At 49.3% G+C, this 11229-nt stretch overlaps 1 protein-coding gene across 1 annotated transcript; it reads left to right on the top strand.

Annotated features, from left to right (window-relative positions):
* Window positions 1-2077: 2077 nt before the first annotated feature.
* PATL2 (PAT1 homolog 2) lies at window positions 2078-10135 on the top strand. The gene is made up of 12 exons (XM_065941144.1): window positions 2078-2168; window positions 3510-3652; window positions 4145-4225; window positions 4420-4558; window positions 6008-6128; window positions 6226-6323; window positions 6534-6587; window positions 6688-6821; window positions 6944-7103; window positions 7599-7739; window positions 8412-8509; window positions 9296-10135. The coding sequence occupies exons 4-12, from the start codon at window positions 4469-4471 to the stop codon at window positions 9471-9473; spliced, it is 1074 nt and encodes a 357-aa protein (XP_065797216.1). The 5' UTR covers window positions 2078-2168; window positions 3510-3652; window positions 4145-4225; window positions 4420-4468; the 3' UTR covers window positions 9474-10135.
* Window positions 10136-11229: the final 1094 nt, after the last annotated feature.

Below are 11229 nucleotides of genomic sequence, written 5' to 3'. Positions count from 1 at the left end.
CATTACCAAAAAGGCCTGAACCCAACTAGATATTCAAAAAGAATTTCAGTAACTTTCAAGCTACTTAAATTTGTCCCCTCACTCATATGGTTCTAACCTACAGAGAAACTTTTGAAAAGAATATTTTTCTTTGGAGGCACCAGAATCATGGCTCTATAACAATGACAATAGGCCTCTCACTTGCATCTTTAATGAAGAGAATTATCTTCATTTTTTTAGTTTTATTCAGAGGTTGTGTAAAGCCTGTGTACTTCAGCTGAACACAGGATGTGGGCACAGACACCAGAATCGCTGAGGGGCTGGATGAGGCCCAGATAGGTCACACCGTTTGCTATCAGCACTCCTGAGGTGTTGATTTTTATTGTTATTTCCTTTTCTTTTTACTTCTGAGCATCAAAACCAGGTTTCCATTTACAGCAGCCAAGAAGATAGGGGATTATCTGTGTCAGTCATGCAGAAGTGTTTTCATCTGGAAGATCTGACTGTGCATTCACCAGGAGTGGGCAACAGACTCACGCTCAAGCAGACACAAGCTCACCGGGAGGGGCAGGTGTCTCCAGGCGGCCCTCCAGGGTCCACAAGCATCCTGCCCTAAAGCACTGAGAACCTGGCTACTCTGTAATAGCCTCACGATCCACCAGGGATTTCCCATCCAACTTAATGGAGCAAGTTCAGGGAATGAGGAGAACATAACCTGACAAAGTTCCTACTAGGAGTGTGGAAAACAGGGATCCTCTTCCTAAACACCTGCTTCCAAATAACCCATCCCAATAAACTGTACTCACAACCACAGACGGTTCAAGATGCACTCTAATTCTCTTTCCCTTTCAAGGGTTTTCTTTCTCATGAGTTTGTGTCCTGACATTTCTACTAAGATGCAGTGGTTGGAGACGCTGGCCCTTTAACGGGGGAGCAGGGCAGGGGCTGGGAATCTTAAAGCCCGGGCAGCGAGCCTGCCTGGCCCTAGCCGCCATGGCCACGCTGAGCAGAAAGGACAGCTACGGTGCTGGGGTGGGTGCTGTGAACCCCTCCCTGTGCACAGACTGGGGCTGGTGGTGACTGTGTGGGAGTGCTTCCCCTCCAACTCCTAGCACTGCCTCTCCTTTCTGTCCCTAGAGCTGAGGTCAGAGGGTGGGGGGTTTAGGGCCATCTGAGAGCCCGGGATTCTGCTCCTTGGAGATGTGGATCAAATTTTTTCTGACAGCTTTGCTGGGGGGAGACCTTGGCTGTTTCGATGCCAGACCATCCTTTACTAAGGACAGGGGTCTCTGGATCTCTTCCCTATCCCAGGTTTACCTTCCAGAGGCTAATAATGCTCTCTCGCCAGAGGAAACAGCCATGGAGCAAGTCTGCCAGCTGGAAAAGATAAAATGCCTCCAAGGTAATATCACCAAGTGGTCTGTGGTAGCTGATAAAAGTCCCAGGAGTGCAGCGGCTTGGGGATGTGGTTCAGTGGATAGGCATGGGTTTGAGTCAGAACTGCTGTGATTCCCAAGTTCTTTTACCTACTGCTACATCAAGAGGGTGACTGAAATCACATTTTAGGGGGTATTTTCCTCACCTTCACAGAAAAATGATCAACACCAGCCTTGTATTTTTGTTGTAACCAATACATGAACAATACACACGTCAAGTCTCCGGCACATGGGGGTTAAATTGCCATGCATCGCGGCAGCTGGAACTTGGTTGATTAAAGAGGCACAGGAAGGGCTGTCTGGGGATGAGCAGGTGCAGAAGCCTGTGGTGGGACTAATGAGCCCATGCAAGGGGGGCTGAGAAGGTGAAGGCGATTGGCACCTGCCGGGTTCTGTTTGCTCAAGTCGGGGGTGCCTAGGGGTGCCCTGGGGTAGTGAGGCTGAGTTGAATTCATTCAGCAATGTTTGAAGATGGTGCTGGAGACGGCTTGTGAACAGAAGTGCTAAGAGAAGCATCCTCTCTGAGCCAGGCCCTTCACAGCTGAGCCTGTTTCTACTTCCTCCGTAGGCTCCCACTTAAACCAAGGCTCAGGCAAGTCCCATGTCCCCTTGGCTCTTAAGGAAGAGCTGGTGTCTGCCTCTCAATTGGAAGCAGAGGAACTGGATCCAGATTTAGCACCAGACGTGGAGGAGGAGGAGGAAGAGAATGATCTGGGGGACCCAGCTGTCCTCAACGCTGTCCATAACAGCCAGGTGCTGTGGCAGGAGGGTGTGGGGTTGTCCCAAACAGTCTGCATCTCATAGGCTGTTGCTCCACCTCTCTCTTATCTTCACCCCTCTCTAGGTGGGTGAACACTTTCTATTTCAGGCTTGAACCCCAGGAGAGACCCTCACCTTCCTTCCCTCCTTCCGTCTGTCTTCTGCTTAGTTTCTGATTCTGCCCTCACCTTGAATGCAGGTCCAGCAGGGCTGCGTCACCCACCCAGGGATGCTGGCTCTGCTCCTGAAATGAGTCATTTTCATTTCAGCTGATGAACTGTCTCATCTTTGACCTTGGACCCCTGTGTCTTTACAGTCCTTTGGATTCCGTCAGCACAAGGGGAGGCACAAGGGGTTCCCATGCAGAAATGAAGTTACTCAGATCCTGCTTCAACTTAACTCCTCAGATGCCAGGCTGGCTTCCCTTTCATGGAAGGAGAGGGGGTCCTGATCCTACTGACTTTGAAATTGAGGGAGGGCCAAGCTGCCTGTATCCTGGGTGTTGGAAATGGTTGGTTCTGCTGCTCACCTCCCCATTAACACCGGTGAACGTAGATGCTATCACAGGGCTCATTCCTGCCTCATCCCTCCCTCGCATTCCAGAAGGGGCTTCTCAGCTCCCTTGGAATCACGGCCCCTGGTGTTCTAGGGACGTCCCCTGCCTCCTTGCACTTTCTGTGGCAGGTGAGTGTCTCCAGTCTTGCTGTGAGAAAGAAACGGGGTGTTGAGAAGCAGTGTTTGGAGGGTCCCCTTCTTAACATGACACTCTTCTGGGGATGTGGCAAAGCGAGGTTAGGGTATGGACGGGGGGACGCCTGTCATTCAGAGAAGCTTGGTTAAGGACAGAGCCAGTCCTGGGACAGCTGGTCTTCCTAGAAAAGGGACAAACAATTCCAGCTTACAGAACATAAATAGCACTGAGCCTTGTGCTAGAAAGAGCACATGACGTGGAGTGGAGGGGCTGCCAGAAATCCAGCAGGGAGAGGAGAAGGGGACTGTAGGCTGAGGAGGGCTTCGAGGAGTCTGAGAAGGGCTGAAGACAAGGTCTGACGACACTCAGAGGAGGAAAAGAAGGGGAGCTGACCCACACAGAAAGGAAAAAGCACAGGCTTCCACACTGTCAGGGGCCAAGCCCTACTCCCTAGGGGGTGACAAGCCTGCCGGAAACAAGAAGGGGGCCCACAGTCTGGGGCCCTCACGACAGGTGTGAGGGGCCCCAATGTGGCAGATGTTCGGTGAGGTTCTTCAAGGCAAAGGCAGAAAGGCAATCAGCAGCAAAGGCAGGATCTGTTGGGGGAGACGTGCTTCTCTCAGACCCTGAAATGCTTCTCGCAGACCCTGGACCACCTGGTTCCCCTTCCCTTCCGGCCCGCCCTTCTCAGCACCCGCTCTGCAGCCTGCCACTTTGGACCTCGACTGCCCGCACCAGACCCATCACTCCTCTGCAGTCCGCCCACCTCATGGCCTGTGAGGCTCAGGTGCTGGATTGGGGTGCCCCTCCCCTGGGATCCAGACAGGCTGGGTTATCTCCAGAAGATGGGAGGTAGTAGCTGAGGAGGCATGACTGCCCTTCTACCAGCTGCCACAGAAAAAATACTTAGAGAAACTCACTAAGGGAAGTGTGAGATGACGTGCAGCCCCTTCCCTCACAGGTGAGGAGATGGAAGCCCACCTCAGATATGAGGTCAGCTGGCCCAGGAGAACTGAGCTTAGGACCCAGAAGTCCTGATAGCCAGGCCAAATGTTCTTCTGTCGTGTTTGGATTCCCTGCAGCCCCATTTCAGGGATATGCATCCTGGAGGGAATGTGAACCCTGCTGAGCTAGGATAGTGATGCTTCTCGTGACTGATGTTGGGTAGGGTCCTGAGCAGGTCAGGTCCCATAGCTGTCCGGCTGAGGTGCCCAGAGACTAAAATAAGTGGGGAGGGTGCTAAGAGCTTGCTCCCACCCAGCCCATGTTTCTTTCTAAGTCTCCCCAGTCATCTGACCCAGCTCCACCCTCAGCACCAGCGGATCTTGAAGCAGCAGCAACAAGAAGGTCGACCACAAAGGTAAAGCCTAGAGGAGGAGCAGGGTTGAGCAGCACCCCCTGCATGCTGGGTTTTCCCTTGCGGCAAGGCACCTCCCCCAAGCCCCTCCCCCTTTCCCCTGATATCCAGCTCCAGGCTCTCTACTCCTTTGGGAGTTCTCGGGGCGGGGGGAGGAGGGAGGAGGGGGTCTAAAGAGCCCTCCTGCTGGCTTGAAGTCTCCCAGCCAAGAAGTGGCCTCAGCAGCCGGATTCCTATGCTAACCTCATGACGCAGAAAGAGAAGGACTGGGTGGTAAAAGTGCAGATGGTTCAGCTGCAGAGTGAGAACCCCCGCCTTGATGACTATTACTACCAGGTGAGCCCCAGGGCCTCTGACCTTGGGGTCAAATGGCCTGACTCCATAGCCCTGAGAGCCTTCCTTCAGCTCACAGTCTCCATGTCCCTCCTCGTGGGAGGGATGACTCTGAAAGGATGGGGTCGTGTTTCTATACTTGACATCCAAACTCCTTCCCTTCCTCCTAAACTTCAGCTGCAGGGGATTATTTGTGATTCCCTAAACACTCTGAGATTTTTGTCTCCATCCTTTGACAAGAATTTCTCCTACTCAGTCTGAAAATGAGGACATTCTCATCTTTTGTACACATTGATTTCTCTTAGAAATGACTTGTTATAAACATTCGTCTACTTACGTTTTACTTTCTTTTAAGATCTAAAACACAAGGAACTTTTATAGGTAATGGAATTCAATTTCTCGAACAAATGTGGCAGGTTTTTTGACTCCTTTCTGTCTTCTTCCTATCTGCCCTTTGTCCGTGAGTTCTGGGTTGTCTGGGCTTCCTTGTGGCTCAGACAGTAAAGAATCTGCCTGCAGTGCAGGACAGCCGGGTTTGATACCTGGGAGGGGAAGATCCCGTGGAGAAGTAAATGGCTACTCACTCCAGTATTCTTGCCTGGAGAATTTCATGGACAGAGGAGCCTGGTGGGTTATAGTCCATGGGGTCACAAAAAGTCGGACATGACTGAACAATTAGCACTTTCACTTTCTGGATTGTCTAAGTTTTATTTCACTTTCTCTTCAACCTACCTGAGCCGGCTAGCAAGGTTCCCAACTTTAACTGCTTCCTATTGACATTAGATTCTTTCTTCCCACCACACTTCAAAACACCTCTGCCTTCTGCCAGGATCACTTGAATGTGATCATCTTACACTCCTGAGTTTTAGACACTGCTTCTCAATGAAGAAGCTTTTTCAAGCCTTTGTTTCACTCAGTCAGTGGCTTTATTTTAGTTCTGGATTTCAGTCTTGAGATAGCAGAGCTGCTGTGCCAGCCCACATGCGAGTAGAACTGGCCGTGAGGCCAGTTGCCAGTAGCGTCCTCTCTGTCCTTCAGTGGACAGAGGTGGTCTGTCACGCCAGCAGAGAACGCTGATTTGGGACAGAACAGGTAGGACCATCAGATTAAAATGGGGAGAGGGGAGGATGCGGTGACCGCGTATAACTTAGAATAAGGAGTGAAGGAAGCCTGCAGACCCTGGGGCACATTTACTTCTGGGCTCTCTGCTTTGCTTCTCTGCCTCTCCATCCTAGCTCTTCACGTCCTTAGGATGGGGGCGGGGGCAGATCAGGTGGCATGGGGCTTAGGGTGCTGAAGATGTTTTATAGTGGCTCTAGAAGGGTCTTGCATCCCAGGAGCATTTCTGGAATGAATGCTGTAGACAAGGGTATACTAAGAGGTTGCACTGGAGAACCCTAACTCTTAAGTTCAGCCAACGAGTACATATATGACTAATCCGTGAACTCTCAGGAATATTATCAGAAACTAGAGAAGAAGCAGGCAGATGAAGAGCTGCTTGGGCGAAGAAGCAGGTTTGAGTCTCTCAAGCTGGTCACACCTTACGTTCAGAAGGCGGGGGTTTATGAATCAGGTAGGACTGGGACTGACCTGCTGGGTTGGGGCAGACATCTGGCTGGACCCAGGTGGAAAGCAGAGGGGCACATGCCTGTCTGACTCCTTCCACACAGTGGTTCGAATTGAGGGTTCCCTGGGCCAGGTAGCTGTGTCGACGTGTTTTACCCCTCGCCGAGCTATTGATGCTGTGCCCCACGGAACTCAAGAGCAGGTAGGAGTTTATCTTCCTACAGCCTTTTTCTCTCCCTGTGTTTTGGAGAAAGGTCTGGAGTGCTGTCATGCTTGAGCTCAGTTTGTGAGCTAAGAGAAAGAGGAGTGATCAGGCTTTGCGATTCAGTCTTTCCAGCTCACGTCCTGGCCTGCCTAGGCGTGGGCTGCTGCTGTTGGGGTTGTGGCTGACAGCCAGGGACTCTCTCTCTAGGAGACAGCAGCTGCAAGCAGTCAGAGGCTTTGGGTGCTGTACCGGATTGAGAAGGTGAGACCTCAGCCTTAGCAGTGAGTTCCTTGCCTCCCTTGAGAACAGGATATGCTCACGTTGACCCCTTCTTCCTCTCTCCCCACCCTCACGTTCCCAGATGTTCCTTCAGTTACTGGAGATAGAGGACGGCCAGCAGGATGGACCTGCACAGCCCCGTGACTCTGAACAGCAGAGCAGCCGGGTTGAGAAGCTCTTCCAGGCCTTAAAGGCCCAGGGGCAGAATAATCTGGAGTGAGTGTGGGACGGTCACACCCCATCCCAGGAGGAGACAGTGGCTTAGCTTCGGCCCATCCCTTCTGGCAGCAACCCTCTGCTCTAGCTGAGCCCTGCGATGTTCACCTGTGTCCCTGCAGGGCGGCGGATGACGGCTTCCTGCAGGCGCTGTCTGTGGGGAAGGGGAAAGCCCTGGTGGCCCGGCTCCTCCCCTTCCTGCGCCGGGAACAAGCTGTCAGTTTGCTGCTGGCCATCACCCGCCACCTGCCCTTCCTGGTCAAGAGGGACGTGGCCGATCAGGTAGTGTGGCACGGAGTGGAGGAGAGGATGGTTTTGTGGACGGGTTAGCAATGCTTATCCCTTCTCCTCCTTCCCCTCCCCACCCTCAGAGAAGCCAGAGAAGGTTTTGGGTAGTGAGGGGGACTGACCCTGCCACCCTCAGGGGAGGAGGTTATAGAAGACTGCCACAGGAACAGCTGATGATCTTTGATCTTCAGGCACAGTGAAGAAAGGAAAACCCGCAGGCATATGGTTACACAGGTGTGCATGTGCTCTGGCAGTTAGAGAAGATGAGGACCCCCTGATAAGCGCCGAGCTCCAGAGCTCCTTTGCTTAGGGAAGGCGTGCAGGACGAGTGGGTGCTGAAGGGCCACTGTTAGGGATGAAGACACCCGAGTGGTGATAGGCCTGGCAGGTCTTGAGCTGACCAGAAGAGGCTAGAAGCAGACTGTCAAGAAAGAGACTGGAGGTGAAGTTGTCAAGGAGTCAGAGAGGCCCTGACTGATCTTCCTGCAGGCCCTGCAAATGTTATTTCAACCTCTGAGCAAATGTATCAGGCACTTGACCTTCCATGAGCTCCTCCAAGGACTTCAGGGACTCATGCGGCTACCACCTGGCTCCTCTGAGCGGCCAATCACCGTGGTGCTTCAGAATCAGGTAACACATGTGGAAGTCTTTGGTCTCTCCACAGGAGCCTCCAGGTGCTACCGGGAGTGGACCCAGGGTGGGGTTGCTTTTTTAACAAGCTCCAGATGATAATGGTGCATCTAGATCAGAAGTAACCAAACATTTTTGATAGTGAATCCTTTTACTACAAAAAAAATATTCTGAACTATATCACCTGTGTGTTTATAAATCGTAAACATAGAACACTATACTTCTATTAGGTGCATAATAAATACAAGTGAGATCTATATGTGAAAGATCTCATATCTTCTAATATTCTAGTGGATATCCTGTGAACCCCTTCTGAAGACCTTTACCTCACGCAGTGCCTCTTAGAATGGGCTCCACATCCCACCCGCATCAGACTCCTGGTCCACTCCCCACCTACACTCTCTGACTCCTCAGGGTAGAGACTACAAGTGTGCATTTCATCACCAGCCCCCCAGAGGAATCTTTTGGACAATTCAGAGCAGTGATTTCCTTGGAAAGAGCTCAGAGTTGCTTGGCCAGCCAGGGTAAAACTTGATGGATTTATGGGTGTTGGACTCTGTCTGTACCTATGAACTTGCCCTTTTAGTTGGGAAACAACAGAGGCAAGGAAGCACTGGATGCCTATGGTAAACTCGTTTTACCCTGGACACTCTGACACTTTATCACTTGCAGTTTGGCATATCTTTGCTCTATGCCCTGCTAAGTCATGGGGAGCAGCTGGTATCACTGAATTCTTCCATCAAGGAGCCCAGCAGTGACCATTCGGCTTGGTAAGATCATAAAAACCTTGTAAATACTATTTCAGTACCACGGGGATGTGTGCTAAGCTGCTTCAGGCGTGTCCAACTCTTTGTGACCCTATGGACTGTATCCTGCCAGACTCCTCTATCCATGAGATTCTCTAGGCAAGACTGCTGGAGTGGGTTGCCGTGCCCTCCTCCAGGAGATCTTCCCAACCCAGGGATCGAACCTGCATCTCCTGCATTGGCAGGCAGGTTCTTTATTGCTAGTGCCACCTGGGCACTAGAATCCCCCTGGGATGTGCAGGCTAAGCCAGATTAGCTCTTTCCTGAGTGGTTTAATCAAGCACCGGGGAGGAGGCTGGACAGAGAAGAGGCGACTAGCAGAGTTGTAGCTGTTTCACCTTTTTTTTTTTTTCCTGTAGTGCTGTCCCCCATAGGAGGAAATATAAGGTAGTCATTAAAGAGACAAGCCTTAGAGTATAACAGACCTAGGTGTGAATTCTGCTCTGTCACTTACCAGCAGCATAACACTGGGGCATATTATTTCACTTTCTTTAGCCCGTTCCTCCTCTATAAACTAGGGATGTAAGGATGATGGTACCAACCAGTGAGAGACCTGAAGATTAAGCAAGATGGAAGATGTATAAAGCACTAAGCGTTGCCTGGCACATACCAAACAGGCAAATGTTCTATCTTAATTACTGTAGGTGCAGAGGGTGGTAGTGGTGGTAGAAGATAGCAAGAAACCTGGGGCCTTAGTCTATTTCCCGCATAAACACTAAGATGCCGATGTGTTTCTTCTCTGCCCTCCAGGACAGACGTGGTGATTCTCACTGCCTGGGAGATTGCTCAGATGCCTACAGCCTCTCTGGCAGAACCCCTGGCCTTCCCCAGCAACCTTCTTCCCCTGTTCTGTCACCACGTGGACAAAGAATTGGTACAGAAGCTGGAGGCTAGGATGGAGTATGTGACCATGGAAATAAGATCATAGCCCCAGGTTGAAGCCCAGACTAGGTTCTATCACTTCTCTATTATGTTTAAACCAAGAGTATGGAGGATAACTTGCTTTTTGAAGTATTTCTAGACATGGATACTTACTGAGTAACCAATGTGCTCAAAGTTAGAGTTGTATGACCTGTTTCTTCAGCCAAACTTTTCCATTTTCTTCCCTAGGAACTTTGATTATTTATCACATTAAGATATTTGAGAGTAAGAGTTAGTTTGAGAAGATGAACTGTTCATTCAAAAACTATTTGAGGGACAACTCAAATGTAAAGAAGATGTAAACGCACAAAGAACATGTAGGTCATCTTTCCTCAGAACTTTCAATCTGCTGGACAGAGATACTAATCACATGGCACAATACTTTAAAGGGAAGTTATTTGGAGTTGATCCCTCTTTTTGTAGGTTTGTTTTGATCTACTGATCAGCTTGTTCCAGAATGCCTATATACAGGGCAAGTTTAGTGATCAGACACTAGCTGTGTATAGGTTTTGCCTACAGGGATCCAGAGAGTCTGAAGACAGTGTATATATACACCTTGATATATCGGCAAACCTTGCCCAAAACCTTTTCTCATGCCTCAAAAAACTGAACTATGTGCCTAAAAAGGCAGAGCAAAATGAGGTATAATTAAAAAGATAACAGAATGAAGTGCTGCAGCTTGTTTGTAAATGAAGAGGTATAATCAAAGCCACTTTCTTTTGTGTGAAGCTTCACAAGTGTCCTTAATGTAAGGGACAAGTCCTTGTTGTGTTGAACAATAGACTGACTTTGAAAACTGTTCTGGTCTTGCCATTTTTTATAAGTAGCTCTAGCTGAGCTAAGAGGGTTGGATATAAATATCTTCCTTGAGATATGAGATGTTTGGTTTACTTTGACAAACAGGGTCATTCACTCCTCAACAAATACTAGAGCCTCCCCCCCTTTTTTTTTTAACCAGGTGCCATTTTAGGTGGTTGAGAAACAGTGATGAAAGAAAAGCCCTTTGTCTTCTGAAGCTTACATTTTGGTTGGACAGGGACTGACAGAAGATACCAAGTAGTAATAAATACTATGGAGGAAACACAATTGGAGGATGAGTGACTGGAGTGAAATGGAAGGCCTGTCAACTAGAGGTTAAAGTTAGACTGGAATCAAAAATGAGTATTCCATGCAGAGGTACTAGAGAGCACAAAGCCCCTAAAGTGAGAATGAACTTGGTGTGTTTGAAGAAAAGAAAGAAGAAAAATGTGGCTGAAATATACAGATAAGGGATGGGGGTGATGAGCTCTGAGAGCAGTAGGCAAGGTACACATCTGTAACCTTTTTTAAAAAATCTGGGTTTTCCACTGTGCTAGGAAGTCAGAATTTTGAACAGGGAAGTGACTTTGATTTTGTCACTTTTGTTTTGAGACAATCATTCTGGACTGCTAATTGCTAGGGGAACAGGATAGAAAGCAGAGGGAAAAAATGTTCAAAAGTTTTGTGTTTTTTTTTCCCCCTCAAAGTTGGAGCAAGAATTGAAGAGCTGTGGGGACAGAAAGAGAAGAGGTTTGAAAGAGGTTTTGGAAATAAAGAGTTGACAGACATTGCTGATGGGCTGGATAAGGGTGGTGGTGAAGAATCCAGGATGCCTCTCTGGCAGAGTGAATGGTGGGTGCTCTAGACTAATGTGGGGAAAACAGAAAAATGCATTTGGGGAGTAATCATCAATATTTTAGACATTTAATATGAGTCCTGTTAGAAATCCAAGTAGATATATCAAG

Source organism: Muntiacus reevesi, chromosome 7 (assembly GCF_963930625.1).
Source record: "Muntiacus reevesi chromosome 7, mMunRee1.1, whole genome shotgun sequence".
In the NCBI taxonomy this organism is placed as follows: domain Eukaryota; kingdom Metazoa; phylum Chordata; class Mammalia; order Artiodactyla; family Cervidae; genus Muntiacus; species Muntiacus reevesi.
The sequence above is the reverse complement of the archived record's forward strand: the minus strand, read 5'-3'. Positions and strand labels throughout refer to the sequence as shown.